This window comes from Salvia hispanica, chromosome 2 (assembly GCF_029641045.1).
Source record: "Salvia hispanica isolate PSC_SH4W2 chromosome 2, Shi_PSC_v1, whole genome shotgun sequence".
Lineage (NCBI taxonomy): Eukaryota > Viridiplantae > Streptophyta > Magnoliopsida > Lamiales > Lamiaceae > Salvia > Salvia hispanica.
Window position 1 is genome coordinate 13,491,863 of NC_142693.1, and position 24,809 is coordinate 13,516,671.

The 24,809-nt window shown below is 37.0% G+C and overlaps 2 protein-coding genes and 1 pseudogene across 6 annotated transcripts; 1 reads left to right on the forward strand and 2 right to left on the reverse strand.

The window, feature by feature from the left end:
* The first annotated feature begins 1,028 nt into the window (after positions 1-1,028).
* On the forward strand, positions 1,029-1,506 carry LOC148931612 (auxin-responsive protein SAUR50 pseudogene; annotated as a pseudogene).
* A 961-nt stretch (positions 1,507-2,467) lies between these two features.
* Positions 2,468-10,739, reverse strand: PRP39 (Tetratricopeptide repeat (TPR)-like superfamily protein). 4 transcript variants are annotated; one of them, XM_048120792.2, is made up of 14 exons: positions 10,580-10,739; positions 9,589-10,059; positions 8,853-8,956; positions 8,377-8,606; positions 7,645-7,812; positions 6,854-7,205; positions 6,218-6,361; positions 5,523-5,675; positions 5,323-5,439; positions 4,767-4,847; positions 4,412-4,561; positions 3,739-4,029; positions 3,341-3,445; positions 2,468-2,787 (listed from the first exon to the last, which is right to left on the reverse strand). In XM_048120792.2, the coding sequence occupies exons 2-14, from the start codon at positions 10,013-10,015 to the stop codon at positions 2,695-2,697; spliced, it is 2,415 nt and encodes an 804-aa protein (XP_047976749.2). In that variant the 5' UTR covers positions 10,016-10,059; positions 10,580-10,739; the 3' UTR covers positions 2,468-2,694. The 4 variants fall into 4 exon arrangements, with proteins under 4 accessions (XP_047976749.2, XP_088920866.1, XP_088920867.1 ...); XM_089064740.1 differs by having other exon boundaries at positions 10,510-10,634; XM_089064741.1 differs by lacking the exon at positions 10,580-10,739 and having other exon boundaries at positions 9,589-9,680; positions 9,778-9,916.
* Positions 10,740-18,835: 8,096 nt separating this feature from the next.
* LOC125207077 (uncharacterized) lies at positions 18,836-24,448 on the reverse strand. Of its 2 annotated transcripts, none has more exons than XM_048106292.2 (4): positions 24,161-24,448; positions 21,327-21,503; positions 21,125-21,234; positions 18,836-21,043 (listed from the first exon to the last, which is right to left on the reverse strand). In XM_048106292.2, exons 1-4 carry the CDS (start codon positions 24,212-24,214, stop codon positions 18,976-18,978), a joined length of 2,409 nt encoding a protein of 802 aa, XP_047962249.2. In that variant the 5' UTR covers positions 24,215-24,448; the 3' UTR covers positions 18,836-18,975. The 2 variants fall into 2 exon arrangements, with proteins under 2 accessions (XP_047962249.2, XP_047962241.2); XM_048106284.2 differs by having other exon boundaries at positions 24,143-24,448.
* Positions 24,449-24,809: the final 361 nt, after the last annotated feature.

The following is a 24,809-nucleotide window of genomic DNA, read 5'->3' on the forward strand; positions in this document are numbered from 1 at the left end:
TAAATGTTTTGTTACCAGGAACTTCAAATGTCATGATACAGTATATGTTGCAATTTTTTAGTTATTCTTAACATAGACATTGAAATAAGGTATTAGTACTAATCATCCTCTCTTAAGAAGAGACGTGGGCAATTATAGTTCAATCATGCACAAGAGTTTCCTATCGTTGGAACTGAGAAGGAACTTAGACCATTGATCTTTCTATGATTAATTAATGGTTGTTATGATAACAAAGTAGTATTGTGTAGAAAGCTTTATACAAATGAATATCTACTATAATCCATAACTGCGTAAACGAATAATTGTATATTATGGTTTAACCTAATTCACTTATTAATTTCTTCGTGTGAGATTAACAAATTGGACAAGTTTAGTTCTATATTCATTCATTTAATTCCTTGCAAATGCAACATCACGGTATCCTCTTTTTCGGCTAATCAGTCAAGGATATGATCGTACGATAATTAATGCATATATAATAAATATCTATGTAACATATAATTATGATGTGATCACAGATAGGTCTACATCAATTATCAAGAAGAACCAAAAAAATTGCACAAGTTTTGTCTCCTCATATTTAATTGCCAATTGAGTTTATTTAACAATTATTATAAAAAAAAAATACACAATAGCTTAGACAATTTGTAATAAAGAATTAGGACCCGGTTGTATTGTAGTATTGTCTTCGATAAAATTATGTAATTTGCATTCAAGATTGCTATTCCTCATTTTTATAATAATGAATTATGAAGCCACGTTTATTAATTTTAAAAATAATATTAAGGTAGGAATTGAGAATTTGAACATTGGATGGCCCTAGTGTCCTGTTGAATGCAAGAATGTAGGCCACACTAAAAATGGTTGATGACCACCATTCAACATGATTTCTTACGAAAAACCATGCAACAATTAGTTTTTTGCCCCCACAGTCCACATGTTTTTGTTTCTACCAAAATTTATTATTTCCCATTGTGTGTGTATATATATAAGAATCCCCTTTCATTTTCCCCATATCCTAAATTGTTTCTTATACTCTCAAGCCAAAAAGAAGAAGAAGAAGAAAAAAGCCCATGGCTATATGGAAAACAAACAAGAGTTGTTGTACTACTACTACTACTACTACCGCCACCACAAGTGCAGTAGCCCTCAGGCGCTCAAGCAATGGGAGGAGAAACGACGTCCCAAAAGGCCATTTTGCAGTGTACGTGGGCGAAAATAGGACCAGATATCTCGTTCCTATTACACTTCTCGAAAATTCCATGTTTCAGGCTTTATTGCAAAAGGCCGAAGAGGAGTTTGGATTTCATCATGATATGGGATTAACCCTTCCTTGCGATGAACAAGATTTTTGCTCTTTGGTTGCCATGATTAAATGAGTGATTTGTTAAATCTAGAACATAACATTCATATACTTCCGCATTGTTATTTTAGACTTAATTTGTACATGCTATAACTATCTATGTACGGCTTGAAAGATTGAGTACAAGTTTTCTTTTGTTTGCATGGAGTTTTGATAATACAAAAGTCTATATATTTTGGGGCGAAGATATTAATTCATTTAAGAAGGGCAAAAATGAAAAATATAGAAAAAAATTATGTTATGAGAAGAAGCATTTAGTTGTATTTTATATAGTAATAGTATATAATTTGAAATTTATCTATAAATATATAATGGTGGGAAAGGGTGAGGGGGCATTTGCGTCTGCTGCTTATGGGCTGGCTCCATCCTTGTATATATCTCAAAGTTTTGCTACATTACAAAATTATATCTACAACTTTTAGTATGTGTCAAAAGTTATTTCTCTGTTTTTTGTTTTCATCAAATATCTTAAACTTTTGCATTTTCTATAAAATGTCCCGCTATACGAAATTTGGCGACAAAACTTAGTCTATTGTGGAATTTCTCTTTCATCTCAACATATGGAACAGAGTCATTTTAGCATAAATAAGAATGCGTTTCCCTAAAAATTAGCGTTTTAAATAATTTAGACTGCACAAGCAGTTCCGATAGTAGAGAACAAAAAGAGTTGACATTATGTTCAAAATCTAAAAATTTTACACTATGTTATCATTGTGTTGAAAAGTTTAGAGTTAGTATATTTGAGTTTGCATTTTATCACTACCATATTTATAAATGTGCAATGTCCATAGAAATATATCATATGGGATGACACGGATTTTATCACACAATTAGTAAAGTAAGAGAAAATGAGAGTAATAAATAGCATTACCCACAAATAATAAAATAAAGGGGAAAAAAATTCCATAAATGAATATGTTTATTTCACAAGACCAATGGAAAACAGAGTGCATTATGTAGTCTGTGTTGATTGTATCTTCTGGATATATATAATGCTCAAATATTATATTTTCCTCAAATCTTTTATCACGACGATAACAGTAGAGCCTCCAAATCAACACTGCACAACAAAGACTAATAAATCTATAGGAACTTAAAACTAAATAGCCAGAAAAGTAGTTAAATTGTAAATGGAAATCAATCTTCTGCACGTAAGTATCTGAAGAGAAAGTAATCGATATTACAATGAGCTCGTCGTCTAAAAGTGTAAGCTAAACCCCCCATCCATAGCACACAAAAAACTCATCGTATCGGTCACTTATATCTTACAGCGTGTATCGGTCCTTACATCTTACAACCGACTTACAAAATTGGACCTATCCAATGCTTCCTTAGTAATAACCAGAGTAATATGCAGCGGAGGGGGCAGCGGGAGTTTGCTGGACCGGAGCTGCAGCTACAGCAGGCTGTGCATTGGGAAAGGCCTGCTCGATAACAAGGCAAAATAGAACTTCTCACCAATAATCTCTGTTGAATAAATCACCACTAAACACATAACAGGAAACAAAGGTAATCTTTGCTTCAATTTGACCATAGCACCTAATTATACCAACTGGTGTCCAAAACGTAGTATAATAAAAATCATCAACATATGCAAGTACTGATGAGATTAAATTGAAAAGAACAATAGCATTAATGTAGTTTGGAGATAACGTAGGCACCAATTTATCACTAAGTATTTGTGGACAACCAATTTCAATTCCCCAAGCAACAGGTTGTATTGATTCTGAATGAAGCTAAGATCTTGAAAGCAATCGCCATATTGTGTTGCTTTGGGGCATGTCAATGGTGATAAAATTTCAAAAAGGCAAAACTATTTCTTATATATATTCCTCATGCACAAGTTGAAGATAAAATAAAATGACATAAGAAAATTCACTGGAGCATGAACAAGTAAAGGGCAATTAGTGATCACAGCAAGAAAACTAGCACAACACCTAAAGTAATAGTACTACTAAAAATAGACTTTTATGTTACCTGCGCTTGGTAGGTCAGAGGATAAGTTCCATATGCCGTACTTTGAGGAACTGAAACAGATGCCTGTGGATGTGCATAATTTGCTCCATAACTGCCATATGCAGCCTATGGGCCAACAGAAAAATTATAAATAAACAAAACAATTGCAGCAAGTTGCATTACGTAGCAGCCTACAGGAAGTCAGGAAAGCAGAACATGAAGTAGTGAACAAAATAAGTTAGATTATTATGTTCTACAAAGACCTATTCGTAACCTCTTAATACAAGAAATACACCACGCGCACATCATCAAAATGCAGGGAAAATAAGCGCAGCATACTTTTCTCACTAAAGTTGCAGGATATTTAAATTTCATTTTATACCCCTTAACAAAAGAACGAAAAGATCAGTGAAATATACCTGTTGTGCATAATTCCACTGCTGTGCCTGAGTTTGTGCGGCTTGAGGCCAAGCTTGAGGTTGTACACCATAACCTGCAGGCCACTGATTTTGTGAACTAGGATACGCACCCATCACAGAGGGTGCAGAAGTCGAAACAAGTGATTTTGCAAGTTTTGTTCTATCTGAAGCTAAAAACTCCTCAGCATGACGTTTCTTTGAATCTGCCGTGCTTCTACGGTTCAAGAACAATTTTGAATGTCTATAATCTGCCTTCTTAACAGACATAGCATCTCCAAAGAGATCCAGGAACTGCAAATTTCAAATGTAACATCAGCCATGATATGATATGCCCAAACAAGACCTCTCATTCATTAATCCCAAATCGATGCAGTGTCTCATAGATAAAATTGAGACATTTGTGTGGTGACGTGAAAATTAAGCATTATATTTTTAGTATACAACATAATGCACAATAAAGCTACTTGTAGATAAAGTGCCAGTATAATTCAAATTTAAAGAAGTCCACATGGTATTAAAAAATGTGTGCCCATCATCATCATCATATCATGCACAATTATGTGCTCCACATCATCATAAGAAACTTAACAGTTGACTAGCCAACATAGGCACAGTTAATTTATCATGGCTCAATTTCAGATTCAAAAAATTTATGGAAGCTGAACTTCATTACCTCCAAGAAAATGCTTGACAGCTCCTCCCGGTCATCAACACTTGCAATACTAGGGTTCTCAGGACTAGGAACAATAAATTTCTCAACCAACGAATCTAGATATTCTATTTGCTTTGGAAGAGTCTGAATTGACTCTAAGTGTATCATTGCCTGCAAGAAATCAGATTTAACAAATGAAACCAAAGGGCAATGTTATGAGAAAAGTAGAAACACGTTTCTTTTTACATAGATGTGCCTATCAGTTTCTCTCTGCATGGCCATTTTCCCCTTGTTTTGTTACAAGAAAAAGAGAGATAACTGAAAGCTAAGCCACTAAGGACAGAATCAGATCAAGGAATAGCAAAAATCATAGAACCTCCAGCAGTGGTTTTGACAGTGGCGCACTCTCCACACCTCGAACAAGAATGTCTCTTGCCTTTTCAACATTGCGAGAAACCTTGAATAAAAAAAATTAAGGATGTATGAGATGTTGCCCACAAAAAAAAAAGTAAAAAAATCTCCAACGGTATACACAACCCCCACATGTCATTAAAAAGTCAGTGCTTCCAAACAATTCAATATGAGAACATTTACTAATATACTAGTGATAGTTAGAGGGATAGATAAAATAACAGAATTGAAGGGAAAGTTGATCTGTCAATGATAATGCAATGAAACACAAGCATTCTAGGCATAGAAAAAAAAAGATATGCTGAGCATACTGAAACTGAATTCTAATACAAAATATGGTACTACTTAACTACTTTAAACATAACACTGGTTTAAATAGCCTAAAAAACTAAGTTAACTCCTACATGCAAGCAATATGCATATAATATAATAATTGAACTTTAATAACAGGATACACTAGCAATATAAATGGAACACGAGCCAACTAGCATAAGAATGTAATATAAAATTACAAAACGTACCAAGAATATGAAACGTGAGTACTGAGCGAACAACAAAGATAAAGCTTGTGAATGTTCCTTTCCCTTCTCGATAGCAATTGCCTGCTCATACAAAGAACAAGCATCTTCCAACTTCCCCTGTGAAATGGGAAAACATTTAGTAAAAGATTTTGGCTGCATTATCAACCAGTAAACAGGAAAGCATAGTTAGAACATCTCACAAGTCGGTTTTCCATGTTTGCATGCTTTATTATTGCCTCTAGAAGACCAGGTGCAATCCCAGTGTGAACATGTTGATAAGCAGCTCGTGCTCCCGAAATGTCACCATGCTGTTCTTTAAATTGAGCAGCAAAAAGATGGATCTCTGGCTGCCTCTGTGTATATGTGACATAGTTAAACAACATTAAAACAAGTTTTAGCCCGCTGACCAGTCTAAATAACTGAAGTTATCATTTACAGCGGTAATCATTTAGTATGTTATCACAAACAACAATAATAAGTAAAAGCTCTCATAGGTATAAGCTATCTATATCCATATACTTAATGATTAAAACAAGGAAAATGTAATTAAGATCTGTAATAAAATAAAACAAAATAGCAATCAAGAAACCATCATACTCCCTCTAAGGCTCCGTCCTACTCAAGATGTCCACATTCTTGAGTGGCACGGGATTTTAGGAGGAGTTGTTAGGTGGAGTAAGTAGAGAGAAAATAGTAGTTGAATATTTTTAATGAGAGAGGAGAGAGGAATTTATTTCCAAATATTTGAAAATGGTCATCTTGAATGGGGCAAACTAAAAAGGAAAGGTGGACATCTTGAGTGGAACAGAGGTAGTATTTGACAATTCAAATAGATCAAAGGCCTAACAAATAATTTTTTACCATATTGATAATAGAATGACTTGAGCGATGCTACCTTGACAAATACTTGAGTAGCACGAGCAAGTGCATTTTCTACAAGCTCCATACTACCACTAGCTTCCATGCACAGGACATAACGTATCCAGAATTCTGGGTATCTAGCACACGCTATTAAACACCTTTCATAGAGCTTAACAACCTGAAAATGTAGATAGTGTTACAGATCAAACATCTATTTCAATATTATGAAAAGGACAAAAAAAAAGGAATGCGAAGGAGAAATGCACAAAGAATACTCCTCGCTGGCGGAAAAAGGGAGGCCCCTCAAATATGAAAGGAGGGACCCTCCTAGACTGACAGATAGTAGATGGTTAGGAAGATAACAACACACCTGCATGCATAACATTGGAACTTTAAAACAAAATTATTGTCATACTACACATCTGAACCCAGAATTTCGACTCACAAATGAGAGTTTGAGGTACTTAGCCTTATAGAAAGTAAACGGAAGGCCCAATGCTAGAGTCCAAGTTCAATATCCCAATTTTTAAGAAGCTTCTCCAATGGTTTAGCCAATAAAGCATATGATGCGGCAGATACTACTTGACTGTTAGTCAATGTATAACAAGGACAACTAAAGCTAATTGCAAATAGAAATTAGAAATTGTGCAAATCAAACACACTTGGGTACCTTATTGAAGTCATCTCCACCTTCTGTAAAATCAAGATAATTATGCCAATTTTCAAGCTCCGCAACATTGAGAGGCCTCACATGGAAATAGGGCCTCCTGATCGCTGTTTCAAAACCAATGATCTTAGAATCAAACTCTTTAGCTTTCTTATAAATCTCTTCCCTAATAGCAATGTACTTCTCCAAGTCCTCAGCATCTTTTAAGCTATCATTTGCAAACTTCGATGATTGCTCTGCAGCATTGGGAGGAATCTCTTCAACATTATCTTCAGAATTTGCGTCAGCAGCAGCTGCTGCTTCCTCAACTGTTCGCAACTCAGACAGAGGACGGCTAGCGACCAACTCTTTAAACCTGTAATAACATGTGCACAGATGTTCCCACACAAGGGTCAGCGTGCCAGTCAAGAAGAAAAAACCCACACCACAATTAAAGTGCACACTGAATACATACATGAGTGAACAGTCAGTTTAGGAGCTAAACTGAATGCCAGTTAACGGCCTCCATCATACTCCATAAAGGAAGGTTTAAAACAAAACACAACTCTAACCAAAGCAGGCTTGGGAAAATTATTCAGTTTTCAATTTTGTTTAAACTGCAACACGAATCAAAAACTGCCACAACTAACATGCAAGTGACACTGAATCTTAGCACAATCGAGGAGCATGTGTACAAGAGGTAGAAACTAAAATGGGGTTGACATGGCATAAATATAACTAACCCTCACTTCATAGCAAGTTCATTTAATATTAAACAAACAATTAACGTAACAGGCTAAAGTACAATATATTACCCTTCAAAATAACGATCCAGCTGCTGATTTGGAATCTCTAACACCCTTGTATAAATTGTGGCAACATGGGACCAATCTTGTTGTGAAATTTCATACTCTATGTATTTATCCCAGAGTGGAAAGCACAGATAATCTGTTCCAACATAAGCTAAGGCTCGTTCAAATAGCCTGAAACATCATAACAGTAGATGGCAGTAACACTCAGCAAAGATAAAAGGTAGCCAACAATCACCCAAAAAAATGTAGTGGACTAGTATCAACAAGGAACTATTCACTCAAAGAGCGTTGAGAAATCTGAACTAACAAATTATGCTGTTCATTTACCTTACTCAATAGAATCTTACACAGCTCGTCAGAGGATGAGAGATACAGGCCATCTTAGACTTACTGTGCAACAGCTTCAGGGCAGCAATTGTGTCTTGAAGCACCTCATGTGCCATCGTTACAGACAGAGAAATTTATTGGAAATTTACATTACTAACCCTAGGGAGAAAGTGTGACTGAAAGGCTGACAAGGCCATGTTACGATTGAATCCCAAAAAACTCAGCTACTAAATAGTAGCAGAGAAAACAAGGGTTTGCACATCAGGGAAAAAAAACTTGTCTAATGTGCACTCCCTACAAACCTTAACACCTCAGACTTCAGTAATGGCCGTTGCAGATGCTGAAAGCATGTTAGAGTGTGACAAAATAACCACACAGCTTGAATGAGTGGAGTTTTTAAGGAGTTACCTTCTAATAGTGTCAGGATCTCCAAAAGTGCCAATAGCGAAGACACAATAATGCAACCACATGTCCACAGAGTAGGTAACTCCTTGAACAGCTCGTTCATAAACTTCGGCAACTTTGTCCACAGGGCTGACACGTGCCTCGTGATCAGCATACTTCTTCCAGTAGCCATAGCATAGAGGAAATTCCGCCAAAAATGTATCATAAACTTTTCGAATCTTTGAAATATTTCCCTAAGAGTGAGAAGAAAGAACAGTTAGTTTAATTTAACATAAATCATAACTAAACATGAAGCAAGAGGAATCCCTGAACCCATTCAGAAGCAGTAACTAAAAAGCAAGAAGCACGTCACGGAGTAACTTGCACCTTATAATTCCAACCAATTAGCAAGTTTAAGTACCAAGTTTGTCACATTATAAAATAAAACTAACAAATGCAGAAGATCATCAAAAACCTAAACTTGAATCTATCAGACATACCTCCGATGTTCTCTCTGTTTCATCAATTAAGGCAGTCCAAGCATCAAAGTCCAGAGAATTAGTTGTTACTATGCTCCATAACCTTTCTTCTTCTGCACTGAGGGCTGCCAGAAAATATTTCAACACGAGAATCAGCATTCATCAAAAATAGTATTTGCAAAATTGCGCATTGCAAGGAAAGTGTGTAAAATATTCAACTGTTAAATAAAATTAATGATTTTCTTGCATTGAAAACTTTAATCGATAGAACAAAATAGTCAAAACCTTACATGTGGAAAATTTCCAGCCACCTAATTACGTAATTATAATAGTTTGCTGTTAAGATTAACTGAATCACAGTTGGTGGGAAAGTCCACCTATAGATGCATAAAATAGTCCAGGAAATTTCCCAGGAAGCAATTACAGAGCCATGCCAATCCACCATCACCGTACAAAAACAAATTATGCATTTCATCGAGTTAATGACCACAACCATCATTACATTTCTAATTATAGGGAATTTACTAAAACTTCACTGTTTATCCAACTAAAAGACAAAAAAAGCTTTAGACATTCCGACCTTATGACTTCAATTAGAGAAAAACAGAAAGACAGAGCAAACACCCTTCCAAAGATTTCACCATGCGGGAAAATTTCCAACTACATTCAAAACCTAATTCCACAAGGAAATCAGAATAATGGGATATAATTACCTAGCCTCTACACAGTTATGTTTTATAGCATCATAGAGAAATACCAGGGCCATCGGAAGGCTGATGCATAGCAGCAGTTTCCATAGCATCAGCTGAAGCAATCCCATTTTCAGAAATAATACCAGCTGATCCATCCCTGATCGTACTAACATCATTGCCATTCAGTGAAGCATCATAATCAGAAACTTGAGTTGAATTTGCTGACAAGTTTGCAAGACCAGTTAAATTTTCACCAGCATCATATGCCACTGCAGTATGGATTTCTTGCTCGGAAACATTTTCCGGTGCCACATGAGCACGCCCAGGGTCTGCATTCACTCCACTTGCTGAAGAAACTATTTCTCCTGTATTAGCTATGCCGCCAAGAGCAAGACTAGCTGCATTTTCAGAAGGTGAAAGAATGGAACTAGCAGCATCAGGAGCATTAGCACTAGCATCACTCTGAGCTACAGAAGATGCTTGTTCCATCATGGTACAACTTTCTCCCACGACACCAAGTTGGAACCCACAGATAACTGCAAAAAGTATAAGCATATAAAATATTTACTTAAGCGTGAAATAAATACTTACTGTATTTTACTGCATCTTACAAACTTACGATCAGTTTGATAAATATATCAAATAAATTTGAACATTATTTTTAAAGTCCTCTCAGTAAATCAAAAATGAACAAAATGAATACAAATTAAACTATTCGATTGAACATTGATACAAATAGTTATTGAATTACAGAATTTTTTGTTCTATTTGATTCCATGTGGATGCTATTTTATGAAATCACTCAAACTTGATTTACTCACGGTCCTTTCTTCACCTTTTCGTTTTCAGGCGATTTCTTTCTCAATTTATTTTTGAATGCTTCTTACTGAAGTAGTGTAGAGTGATGAAAATGCAATTCATATTTTTATTCATAGAAAGGAAATGCTAAAATTATATTGTGACAATAGTTGATACAAATATATTACTTGCACAGCATCAATATATATTTTGCTATAACATGATTGCATCGATAAGAATGATGTTGAGGACAATTACTGAGGCGGCAGCGGTGCTGGAGGGCGGAAGTTGAATAGGAGTCGGCGGGGCGTCCGAGGAGGCGCAAGGGAAGCGAGGCGGTGGAGACGGCCGGCGACGGAGGTAGGGTTATAAAGAGAGGTAGGGTTTGCCGTTGGGAAGGCTGATATATCTGAGATGAGGCGAAGTAAATCAATCACTTTAAAACTTATGGGTAAATGGGTCGGGTTATTTAGGTAATGGGTCCGGAATCGGGTCATTTGTTGCTCTTCACCAAATTGCTGGGTAGTAATTATTTAATTCATTGGAGGAATATAAATGAAGGGGAGTGGTGAATTGCTAATTATAATTAATTTAATGTTATAGGATTTTAGAAAATGTGTGGTCTACCATTTGTCATATATAATTTTTATTTTTATTAATACAAAAAAAGAGAAAAAAAGAATTTTTAAATTAGGGTTTGGAATGAAAATGTCAATATAGTGTTTCGAAAATATAAACACAATGCTTTATAAATGTCAACACAATGCTTTAAGAATGTTTTCTCATTGCTTATATTGACATTCTACATGTATTAGATTGACATATTTTATGTAGTAGTTGACATTTCTACTGTACGAAAAAATTTAAAAATTTTGAATTTTTTTTTAAAATTTGACGTCGGAACATATGCATGTAGGATATCGTTGGAATCCTTATGAAATTATCTTTAATTTGATATATGTTATATGAATTTAAAATTTTGGAATTTCTTTTAAAAGTTAGTTATAACTAAACATGTAGTTAATTGACATTAATATCCCTATTGATATTTTTTGAAATTAATCATATGGCCTTATTGACGTTTTTCGTTGATCGTATTGACATTCATGGATTAATGATCTAAGCCCTTAATTTGAATATCTAATGGTTATTATTTAGTTGTAATTAGCAATTAAGTTATGAGTTAACAATATAACACTCCCTCATAAAAGGATTCATATTTATTTTATACTCCCTCGGTCCCACTTTAAGAGTCCCGGTTGAGTTCGGCACGGGTTTTAAGAAATATAAAGGAAAGTTGGTGAAAAAAATAGTGAAATGCGTGTTCTACTTTTTATATTAGTTTTATAATAAAATGTTTGTGGAAAAAGGTTAGTGGAATGTGGGGCCTAATAACATTTATAGAATATTCCAACCGGGACTCCTAAAGTGAGACACCCAAAAATAGTAAACCAGGACTCCTAAAGTGGGATGGAGGGAGTATTAATATAGTACTCCCTCCGTCCATGAATATGAGTGCCGTTTTTCCATTTTAGTCAGTTTACAAATAGGAGTCTCAGTTTACTTTTACCATAAATGGTAATAGGTTCACATCTTAGACTAACTCATTCCACTCACTTCTTATTTAAAACTAATATATATAGGTGGGACTTCTATTCCATTAACTTTTTTTTTCACCCATTTTTCTTAATATTTTTTTTAAATCGTGCCGCCAACGAATGAGATTCCTAATAGCGGACGGGGAGAGTATAAATTAGTATTTGAAGTTTGAGGAAGTTATACAAAAAGTTATATTAATTTAATTTAACATATTAAATTTAGGAAAAACAACGCAGAATAACATCCTATCAAAATTCAGTCAATAATATGCATTTACATTAGACCAGAGGGCGCCACGACAACAACACTTTGCAATGCAATACTCGTCGCCTCTCCAAATCCAACATTACAGAGGGAATGCCATGTGCTTTATATATGGGAAAATTATTATTTAAATCACAATTTTTAACTGATTTCTGATTAATTTCACAATTTATAAAATTAGCTAATTAAATTAAAAAAATTGTTAATATCTCAATTTAACCATGTCATTGAAATTTTGATTTAATTTATTAGGATTTTCATACCTTTTTGTCATTATATATTCACTAATTATGTAATAATCATCTAAAATGGGTCGATCATAAAATAGAATAATGCTAAATTTATTCAAAAGTTAACCAAAAATTATAATTTAAATAATAAATTTCATCAAAAATTTAATAATTTCCTTAATACTTATTGTGAATTGCGCTTCCAATTCGCAAGATCGCAGACGATTGCAAACAATAAACCAGAAAACCAAAACAGCAAAAACACAAGAACAACGGAATTACGTGGTTCGGCCTTGATGGCCTACGTCCACGGAGAAAAAATGATCTAAGCTTTATTCAATCACACCAAGAATACAACGAGAACAACAAACGATCGAGACGATCAACGAAACACTCAAGCTCACGTACAAAGATGCTCTCTACAATTACAGCAAGAACATAATATGAACCTCACCAAGATAGTGTCTCCCTCTCTGATCTCTCTCAGCTCTCTTGATTTGCAGAAGTCTCTTTTTCGAGCTGCACTCTCCCTTTTCTCTAATACTAATCTGGAGAAAAAAAACGCTCCCTCAAAGAAACCCCAAATCTGTTATCGGCCGTTCTCCTTCTCAACTGATGCTGACCAAAGTCAAATACAACTTTCCATTATTTCACTCTAGTCCTCAACCTTCTTTTATTTGTTAGTTCCACACCCCCAACAAATCTCCACCTTGGAGCTAATGAATAAACTCAGACCATCTTCTCTACCATCCCACATCACCACTGAACCAAACTGACCAACTCCATACACAATTTAAGCTTGGAGCTGGGTAGTGTCTTAGTGAACATATCTGCTGCGTTTTCATCTGTGGAAATCTTAGCCACCCTTACAGAACCTTTACCAACTTCATCCCTTATGAAATGGAGTCTCACATCTACATGTTTACTTCTCTCATGGAAAGTGTGGTGCTTAGTCAGGCAGATGGCGCTTGAGCTATCACAATTCACTTCCACAGATTGTTGCTCAACACCAAAATCAGATAGAATTCCTTTGAGCCAAAAACTTTCTTTCACTGCTTTAGTTAGTGCTATATATTCAGCTTCTGTAGTGGACAAAGCAACTACTGACTGCAGAGATGACTTCCAGCTAACAGCAGCACCATAAAGACAGAACACATAGCCGGTCTGGGATTTCCTAGTATCTATGCTCACTGCATAATCCGAATCACAAAATCCTATCAGAGGCTCCCTTCCTTCCTGCCTTTGTTTCTTGAACATGATCCCATATCCTGTTGTTCCATTCATATACCTGAGGATCCATTTAAGAGCATGCCAATGCTCAAATCCAGGATTGGCCATGAATCTACTTGCAACACTTATAGCATGGCTCAGGTCTGGTCTAGTACATATCATAGTATACATGATACTTCCCACAATGCTGGAGTAAGGGATCCTTTCCATTTCCCTCTTCTCTGCATCTGTAGTTGGACTTTGGCTAGCACATAATTTGAATTGCTTAGCCAAAGGAATGGTCACTGGCTTTGAGGAGTCAATCTGAAATTTCTTGAGTACTCTACTGACATAATCTCTCTGATTCAGCCATAGTTTTCCTTCTTTCCTGTGCCTCACAATGTTCATACCTAAAATCCTCCTAGCACAACCCAAATCCTTCATCTCAAACTGAACTTTGAGTTGATCTTTTATCCTCTGAACTTCATCCACAGTTGCAGCTGATACTAACATATCATCAACATAAAGCAGTAGATAGGCCACAACAGATCCATTCTCTTTCTTAATGAACACACAATTGTCATATTGAGACATTTCAAAACCTATCTTCTGTATATAGTTATTGAAAGTCAAGTACCACTGCCTTAAACTTTGCTTCAAACCATAAAGAGACTTTTTGAGCAGGCAAACCTTATCTTCATCTCCTGGCTTGATGAAACCCTCGGGTTGTTCCATGTATATTGTTTCTTCAAGGCTTCCATGTAAAAAAGCTGTTTTCACATCAAGTTGGTGTAGCTCCCAATCCCTCTGTACTACGATTGCCAAGAGAATCCTGATAGAACTATGTTTCACAACTGGAGAGAATATTTCATTATAGTCTATTCCTTCCTTTTGAGTAAACCCCTTTGCAACCAACCTGGCTTTAAACCTGATGCTGTCATTCTGAAAAGCCTCTACCTTTTTCTTGAATACCCACTTGCATCCAACTGCCTTTTGATTATTTGGCCTCAAAACTAGAATCCAAGTCCTGTTCTTATAAAGTGAGTCTATCTCTTCCTGGATAGCTCTCAGCCACCTGTCTTTCTCATGTGTTCTCATTGCCTCTTTTTAGCTAGATGGTTCATGATATTCAATCTCTTCTGCCACAGCAAGGGCATAGTAGAGCATGTCATAGTCACTATACTTTGCTGGCAGCTTCCTGATCCTCTTAGATTTTTCTCTGAGTATCCTTGGTTGCTCAGGCTCTCTTGTATGTGGTTCTGCACTCTGATCATCTTGAGGTTGTGTTACACCATTAGGAGTGTCTTCGTGACCTTCTCCAACATCTTGCCCAGAAACCTCCACCTCAACTTGAGTATTCTCTGTTTCCTTCTTCAGATAGGGCATATCTTGCTCCTTGAAAATGACATCCCTACTGATTATAACCTTGTTATTACCAGGCTCAGTACACCATAGCCTATATCCTTTAACTCCCTTTTGATACCCCAGCATCACACACTTAAAGGCCCTGGCCTCTAGCTTGCCTTGCCTCACATGAGCATAGGCTCCACAACCAAACACTCTCAGCTTGTTGTAGTCCCCATGAGATCCATACCATCTCATATCTGGTGTGTCAAAATTCAGAGTAGATGAAGGACATTTGTTTATCAATATTGCAGCTGTGGCTGCAGCTTCAGCCCAGAAGCTTTTTGGCATACCAGAAGCAAATAGCAGACATCTCAACCTTTCTAGTATAGTCCTATTCGCTCTTTCAGCAACCCCATTCTGTTGTGGGTTGCTAGGCACAGTTATGTGCCTCTTGATCCCTTTTTTCTTACAGAACTGATCAAATTCAGAAGACAAGAACTCTAAACCGTTGTCTGTTCTCAAGCATCTCAAATAACTAGACTTCTCAGATTCTACCTCAGAGCACCATTCTTGAAATTTAGAAAATGCTTCAGATTTTTCTTTCATCACATACAACCACAATTTTCTAGAGTAGTCATCTATGATGGTGAGAAAATACCTGCCTCCACCTATGCTTTGTGTTTGTGCAGGACCCCAGACATCGCTATGGGCATAGTCTAGTGGAGCTTTGGAGCAATGCTTGGCTGTTGGATAAGTGAGCCTTTTGCTTTTGGCCAGTATGCACTCTTCACACCCAGTTATATCACTTGAGACCCTGCATCAGATGCTGTAATGAACTTCCTTTTCTCTAGCTCTCTCATCCCGGCATCACCAACATGTCCCAGCCTCATATGCCAGATTCTCCTATCCACAACCTCAGCTACATTTGCTTGATCAGTTACAACTTCTGCTTCAAGATAGTAGAGATTATTAACTCTTTTTGCTCTCATGAAGATTACATTCCCCTTTGAAACTTGCATCCTGCCATTTGTAGAGGAGAAACTGAATCCCTTTTTCTCCAGTGATCCCAAAGAGATAAGGTTCCTTTTAACAGCTGGAATGTACCTAACCTCAGATAGAATCCTGATTGATCCATCAAACAATCTTAGCTTAACAGATCCCATGCCTTTTACTTCGCATGTATGATTATCACCCAATATCACTGATCCTTCAGCAGCCTCAAGATTCATGAACTAGTGCTTATTCGATGTCATGTGGATGCTGCAACCTGAGTCCATAATCCAAGAATTAAGAATCCATCTGTCACTGATATTCATAATCTGACCTGTTTCAACAATCTCAGTCATGTCAGCAGTCTCAGCTGCCTTCTCATTCTCAGCCAGCTTCCTTTTCCACGCATAACAATCTTTCTTGATGTGGCCTGGTTTCTTACAGTGATGGCAGGATCTTGTTTCCTTGCCTTCACCCTGCTTTCCTTTCCATGGTTGATGCTTCTTCTGGGTCTTCTTCTTCCCAGACTTCTTTGAGTTATCCTTCACATTTAGGCTTTCAGCAGCAGTGTCAGTAGATTTTGATCCTGACCTTTAAATCTCTTTCAACTTCAGAGCAGAATAAACCTCTTCATAAGTCACCTTAGAATCCCTCCCAAGAAGGATAGCATCTTTGAATTGTTCATAGCAGCTAGGAAGTGAGTTGAGGAGCATTAAGGCATTATCTTCATCCTTGATCTTCTCCTCAATCATCTCCAAATCATCTACACACTTGCCAAACTCCTCTAACTGCTCAAGAATGCTCTTGGCCTCTGAAATCTTGAAATTGAAGAGCTTCTGTTTCAGATGAAGCCGATTTGCCAAAGACTTGGTCATGTATATGGACTCAAGCTTGGCCCAGACCTCTGCGGCTGTTTCCTCCTTGGAGACCTCCCTTAGAACTCTATCACTCAAACTCAGAATCAAGGTGCTATATGCCTTGTCTTGGAGCTCTTGGTTCTTCACCACAGCCTTCTCATCTTCAACACCTTCCTTAGAGTCTTTCCTACCCTTCAAGATTTCCCAAAGGCCATGCTGCATCATGACTGCCTTCATTTTAAGCTTCCATAACCCAAAATCATTGGTCCCGGTAAACTTCTCCATATCAAACTTAGCCATCGACATTGCAACAGATAGAAACCCTCGCGTTTCCCGCAGACGGCGCCAATTTGTGAATTGCGCTTCCAATTCGCAAGATCGCAGACGATTGCAAACAATAAACCAGAAAACCAAAACAGTAAAAACACAAGAACAACGGAATTACGTGGTTCGGCCTTGATGGCCTACGTCCATGGAGAAAAAATGATCTAAGCTTTATTCAATCACGCCAAGAATACAACGAGAACAACAAACGATCGAGACGATCAACGAAACACTCAAGCTCACATACAAAGATGCTCTCTACAATTACAGCAAGAACATAATATGAACCTCACCAAGATAGTGTCTCCCTCTCTGATCTCTCTCAGCTCTCTTGATTTGCACAAGTCTCTTTTTCGAGCTGCACTCTCCCTTTTCTCTAATACTAATCTAGAGAAAAAAAACGCTCCCTCAAAGAAACCCCAAATCTGTTATCGGCCGTTCTCCTTCTCAACTGATGCTGACCAAAGTCAAATACAACTTTCCATTATTTCACTTTAGTCCTCAGCCTTCTTTTATTTGTTAGTTCCACACCCCCAACACTTATATCGAATGCCTTGCCACAATGCTATTGAATTGGTGGCTCCGGTCAATCGTCTTTGCCGCCAATTGAAAGTTAAAACAAGTGGATGATTTTTTATAAATATTGAATGTGAGTTGCTGAAAATATCAAAATATATAAAATGTTCCCCTTTAAACTTCATCTCTCCCTTTCAAATCCCGCCAGAAATGACATTATCATAGTAATTAAAAGAATATTTTACTATATTACATAGCAACAAAAGACGTAAAGAGAAAAGGTGTGAGACTAATGATGAGAAAATTTGAGAGAGATATACTTAACCCAAAAGACGAGAGCGAAAATGTGAGAGATGGAAAATTTGTGAGGGATATACTTAATCGAATTATGAATGCAGTTTAATTTTTTTGAAATTAAAAATTTGTGGGTGCAAGAGAGGAGAGATTTTTCAAGGACTATTAATTTTAAAGTTTATAATCAAAGTTACATCGTTTAATATATTCAATTGTAACTTCATTTTGAATTCAGTCACGTACGTCAGTTTCGATTTTGCAGTTCGTGTGAAATTGGTAACAACAACAAAGTTCATAATATTTATGGTTAATTTTTAAATTCATAGAAAAATCAGAAATTTTGTCAAAGTTTGTAATGTTAATGACCAATTGTTCAATATTTAATAACTTTAATTTATTAGCGTCTAGTTTCGATCTTGAGGATCGTGAAAAATTGCCAATAACAATAATATTCATGATATTTACAACCAAGTTTTAAGTTCATATGGATCTCTAGAATTAGGCCAGGCCAAGTACATGGTATAGCTAACAATTGCCCATAAATAAAATACCATCATGTTGAATTGTATGCATATACCTATATATTTTGAGGATATATTTTAATATCGAGGAGACATGTCGTTTTCACATACTTTTGGTGGGCTATCCCATCCTGCTCAACCAATGATTGTATATACGCCTTCAACTCTAAATTGACACCTATACTCTTGACCATACATTGCACAAGTAAACTCATGGTTGTTTTAATTACTCAATGAAATGGAATACCATCAACCTTTTGGCTTCAAAATCATTGATTTATCATTAGCAAATGCAATCCATTTCCATTTGACAAAGACTAGAGGGCACTTGGTAAAAAAAATCTACACTATCAAAAACTGTATAAAAAAAAATCCTTTCAAAACTGTGGTCCACTTTTGCAATGGAGTAAGAAAAAAAAAAAACTGTATCTTTCTGCAGTTAAATAAGTTTAAAGGCACTGATTTAGTGTGCTCTATTTGTTGATAGCATTAGCTTCACCATCTCAGAAATAATGGCGATTTCCAAATTGCTCATTGAGCTTCATCCTCTTGGGTACTGGGGCCATGGCTACCGGGTTTATCGGAGCCTCCACAGCCCCATTAGCCTTCCACTGTCCAGGCACATCATGCTGGAACGAGCAATTGAAGCCGTTGCGACACCCTGTTGGGCTGGTGAAATATAGGCAAGGTTTCCGGTATTTTGGAACCGTTTCGATTTTGGTTATCTTATGTGCCCGTTCTAGTCCTTGCATGTAGTTACCAGATTGGCCAATCTTTGGGACATTGTCATTGCCAGTTTCTTGGATTTCTCCATGTTGTTTGATTAACGACTTGTGATACTGTAAGTCGGGCTTGTGATACTGCAAGTTGACTCCACGGGCAGGCATAGTCAGGGGTGGTGGGAAGGAGGGACGAAAGTTACCTGTAGCATTCATGGGCAAGGCGTGCAGATTCGTATTCATCACGGGAGGCAAGGTCAGCAAGGGAGGACTTCTTGGTCCCATGAAGGGTCTTCTATGTACCTCTCCTATATTTGGTGGCACTCCTATATTTGGTGGCATTGCATTGGGAGCAACCAGAGAAACCATTGGCTTTACCCAAGCCACATCAGGTGCTCCGTAATCATGAATCATTTTCTTCATAGCCTCCAAATTTACCATTGTGGAGTCCGCAGGCTTCACCGCAGTAATATCATGACCTCCATATTTTTTCACTAGTCTGTCGATGGTTGTCTCATCAGGTCTCAAAGGGGACGGCACTAGAGGTCTGACCATATGTTCCCGAGCATTTGAACAAGCAGTCACCTTTTTAGTCGGGCCATCAGGGATAAACCTTGGGGACTGACTCCGTCTTGTTGCTGCCTGTGATGTGTGTGTTGGTCCATGTACTGCACCCATTCCATTTGGTTTACTTCCAGCTTTGTTGATTTTTGTTTCAGCCTTAGAGCAAGGCAGGATAGGAGATTGATTCACAGGCTCTTTAGTGGAGCTGGATAGGATTACTTTGCTCCCTGGTTCATTACGCCAATTAGGATGTTTATCAACCACTGATGAGCAAGGCAGGAAAGAAGGTTGATTCACTGGCTCTTTAGTGGAGCTGGATAGGATTACTTTGCTCACTGGTTCTTTACGGCAATTAGGATGTTTATCAACCACTGATGAGCAAGGCAGGATAGGAGCTTGATTCACTGCCTCTTTAGTGGAGCTGGATAGGATTACTTTGCTCACTGGTTCTTTACGGCAATTAGGATGTTTATCAACCACTGATGAGCAAGGCAGGATAGGAGCTTGATTCACTGCCTCTTTAGTGGAGCTGGATAGGATTACTTTGCTCACTGGTTCTTTGCGGCAATTAGGATGTTTATCAACCACTGATGAGCAAGGCAGGATAGGAGCTTGATTCACTGGCTCTTTAGTGGAGCTGGATAGGATTACTTTGCTCCCTGGTTCATTACGCCTATTAGGATGTTTATCCACCACTGATGAGCAAGGCAGGATAGGAGATTGATTCACTGGCTCTTTAGTGGAGTTGGATAGGATTACTTTGATCACTGGTTCATTACGCTGACTAGGATGTTTATCAACCACTGATGCAGGTGTTGAGCTTGGCAAAGACGAGGATATGATTGCTTTGGGTGCAGGAGGAGCTTCTTCTTCAGGCTTTGATGTCCACCCGTTTCCATCCATCAATTTCTTAGTCATTTCTGGGTCGCTAAGAAACTTGATCAGCAGTTCAGTGTCGATATGATCTTTACTTGGCATTACTGCAGCAACAGTGGCAGCCGCAGCAGCAGCAATTTCCAGACCACCACTTTCGAGACCATGCGGTATTTGGGGAAGAGATTTACCATGAACAGATTGGTCTTGACATTCAGAAGGATCAGACTGAGATGCGGGAAGATCACCAGATACTAATGGGCATGAGGCCAGTGGTTGTTGATTGGTACTTGGGTTCACTGTCGCTGATGTATCATATGGAATTTCTGCAACTTCTTCAATAGGAATAATTGGGATGATCGGTGTCTCATTGTCATCATGGAAATTACCTTCCACTAGCAGCGAATTAACAGGGCTGTACGCAGATTGGATTTGCATGGTCAAGCTAAGAAGGAAAATTATGGGAACAAGTGAGAAAACTGAAAAATGATGTTACCTGAGATCAGTATAACCTACTTCCGACACAGCTGATTCCCTACACTTTTGAGGTTCTGCCTCCTGGCTTTCTTCACCAGAAGCAACAAGCCAACCAGTATGTAAAGCAAACTGTTGAAGAAATATTAGCACTGTTAGGTGAAACCAGACAATATATACAAATAACAATAGACTGATATAGCATTTCACCGCAATCAACTTACTTTGGAAGGGCATTTCCATTTTATCTGAGGAATGCGAGGGGACTTCCTTTCCAATTGCTTTGTGTTTAACGGAACATACCAAGCAAGGTGTTTTTTAGAGGGAACAACATTTAAATATGCTGGCTTTGGTTTAGTTTGAACTCTTGCTTGTTGATCCTCTAGTATTTGACTCTTTGCCTGGTCCATTGAAAATAAATAGCTCAGATCATGACACTATTTAACTGTTGCAATCAAATAACAATAAATGCCTTCATCAATCAATCCAGAATATAGACCCAATTTAAAAGACAACTCTCAAATGGAAGTAAACTTAGTATGAAGAGCTTTCTCCATGTAATAAGTGGCCACTGCTAATATGTGTCTTGCTGAAACATGCTTCAACCTTATTGCTCCCTCCAACAGCCAAAAAAACCTCATCTTCTATGCAAGAAGCGGAGTGGATTACTGACAGCAAGAAGCTAGTAGGCAACCATCTATTTTGCTTAATATGACTAAAGCTTTGGCTGTGCCTAATAGATCTTTCATTTAAAGACGAATAGTCGAATAATACTAAGAGTCATGGAAGGAAAAACAGAAAGAAGTTCATAGCTATAGCAGCTTAAAGTCAAAACATCTTGTAAATTGGGCATTTTCTAAACCTGAAGATGAGTGCAAAAAAAGAAATAAGTGTCATGTCTTATGAATTATGACAAACACTATTGAGACCTGAACAGAATTCACAAGCAAGAGCCAATCTACCCTTAAGCTATTAGTTGTTAAAAAAAGCGCTGCTCTCCAAGGAAAAGGTAGAGAAGTTGATACTCTAGAATTTAACCAAATATTAGACCTTCACTCCAATAACAATTTACAATTGAGGTCCAATTGAATTCAATATATTTCCTAAAACTGGCAGAGACCCAATATTTCACTGTGTGAATTATCGCGACAGGAAACACAAGGTTAAACATCTTCCCGACTTACTAACATCAGGATAAACTAAAGTCAGTTTAATTTTACCATAAAGAGAAATTACAGAGATGAAGGAAATTGACAGCCCCAATGGAAAAAAGACTGTACTATTAATGATGGAAGATTGTGAACCAACATTCTGCCAATAACTAACCAGAGGCAATTTTACCAAAACATGAAAAAGGGGATAACAAAAATATTATTGTTATAAACTTTATACACAATCTCCCAGCCATCAAATCAGAAGAGTGAACTGCAATAGCATGAGTAGTTCAAACAACTGGAGTGATGTATAGAACCACATATCTATTAACCAAACAAAACAACCCCAGGAACATGAGATAATATCACAACTCAGAAATAACTGATAAAATAAATTTTATAAGCCAGTAATTTCTACTTACAAGGTAAGATTATCAAATGTGGACCCAGCAAATGCCTATAGAAGTTATATTTAATTTTTGCAGAGAAATTGCCTTATAGTTGCTAGTGACAATTGATTCACAAATTAAAGGCAAAAATCCACATTCCTATTTTACAAAATTAGCTCATAATAGAAATATGCAAGATATTGCATACCTAAAAATGAAGACTAAAAAACCACTGCAGCTAATCATGAAATGCAAGTATCATCAATATGCTACGCGTAAAACAAAATAAAAATGTATGAGATATAATAAATTTGCTTAAGTACTCTTTGTACTCCCGAAACTTGAGTAATTCCACCGTAAGAATAAAGCAAGTGTGATCCACGCGCTCAATAGGTTAGCTTTTCTTTGTGGCTTCGAAGAGAATAATTATGCCGTTATGTTAGGAAAGTTATTTATCTTCATTTAATATGCAAGATACCCTTTCCTAATACCGAAGTTCTTTAATCATCAAGAAAAAGTGTGATTCACGTGCTTAAGGCGAGACTAGGATACCTTTTGTGTTCCTTTCATATAAAGGGACTACTAATTAATCCTACTACATCTTATGAAAATTAATTGCTACTCATAGGTAAAATCCACGTCAGTACACCAAACGGAACATATATTATGATCCCATCACGGTGTCATCCTTTTTCCATAATTTCTTAGTATCAGCGGTCATCATCAGCTGCCATTTATCATGTTCAACAACCCATGCCAAACCAGATCACATTTATTAAGCACATTTTCTTTTTCTGTTCTTATGTCAGCCTAAATTAAATCCGTCGTATATCCTATCAAACCTCTCAAAGCTAGCATGTAAATGTACTCCAGTTTCAGAAGATTCCAAATCATTCTCAAACAACCTCTTCCCAAGTATTAAAGTCCAACAAATGAACCACCTATGCCCAATACTATCGAGTCTTGTTTGGCCAACCCCCCCCCCCCCAACACACACACACACACACAAATAAACACAGACACCTTTCTCAGTAGCTTGTGTAGCTGATTCTGCGATGACTGGTTTCGTTAAGCATAACTTTGTATTTTTCTTTTAATGCTCTTTTAAGTTTCTACTATATGATATGCAAACACTCATTTCCACTTCCACATACTACAAATCAAACCACAAAAGGATTTATTTGCATGGGTTATCAACCATTCAAAAACTCCAAATGAATAGTCAAGAAACACAAATGTATGATGTTTTGCTCTCGTTTATACACAAAAGAAGTTACTCCACTTGTTTAAATTAGGAACACCCCACGCACATTCACACACCCTCACTCACAGAAGTTAATCAAACAGTCATTCATACATAAACATGACAACTAAGTGAGCTAACACAGAAATGAACGAATCCAGCATTACAAAAATTAAACTCGGAAGAATGATTAAATTAAAGCAGGAATCAAAATTAGCTCAGCACAGAAAATGCAAATGCAAATGCGTATATACTTGGCGGAGGTCGGCCACCTGCGACGGCGAAACCCTAGCGGATTTCTTCATTTCCCAATCTTGCACCACCATTTACCCCATACAAAGTTATCCAGGTTCCGTATTAAAACCCAATTCCGCCAAATTTAGCAAGTATTTGAAAAAGTTGTAGCTCCAGGTAATCGCAGGCAGAAAAGGAAACAAAAATTAAAAACCAATAATTTCAGATTGCTCGAAATCGAGAAACCCTACTTGGATTAACGAGCGGAGGTGGCGGGTTGAGTGTATGTATCATCAGCCAAGCGCACTGAGTGACAGCGATCACAGCTCAGCAAATGATAACATTTAAATGCAGATTGACTTTCGAATATTTTACGGCATTCTTCATTAGGCCTTCATCTTTACCTTCGCTGTAAACGAATCTATTGGGTTAAATGTTTTTTACCCAAATTGGTATACAATTGTTTTTTATCTTAAATGATATGGTATATTATTATACTTGCAAATTACTACTACTACATCTACCGGAATTAGTAAAATGATTATGTTATCCATAGTATAAACTAAAATGGTCTAAAAATAACTTTTGTTATTTTCAAAATCTAAAAGTTCTAAAATTAAATCTGAACCAACTACTTTGTATCTAATAGCAATTCAAATTTTATCTCTAATTAATAGTAGAATTTAA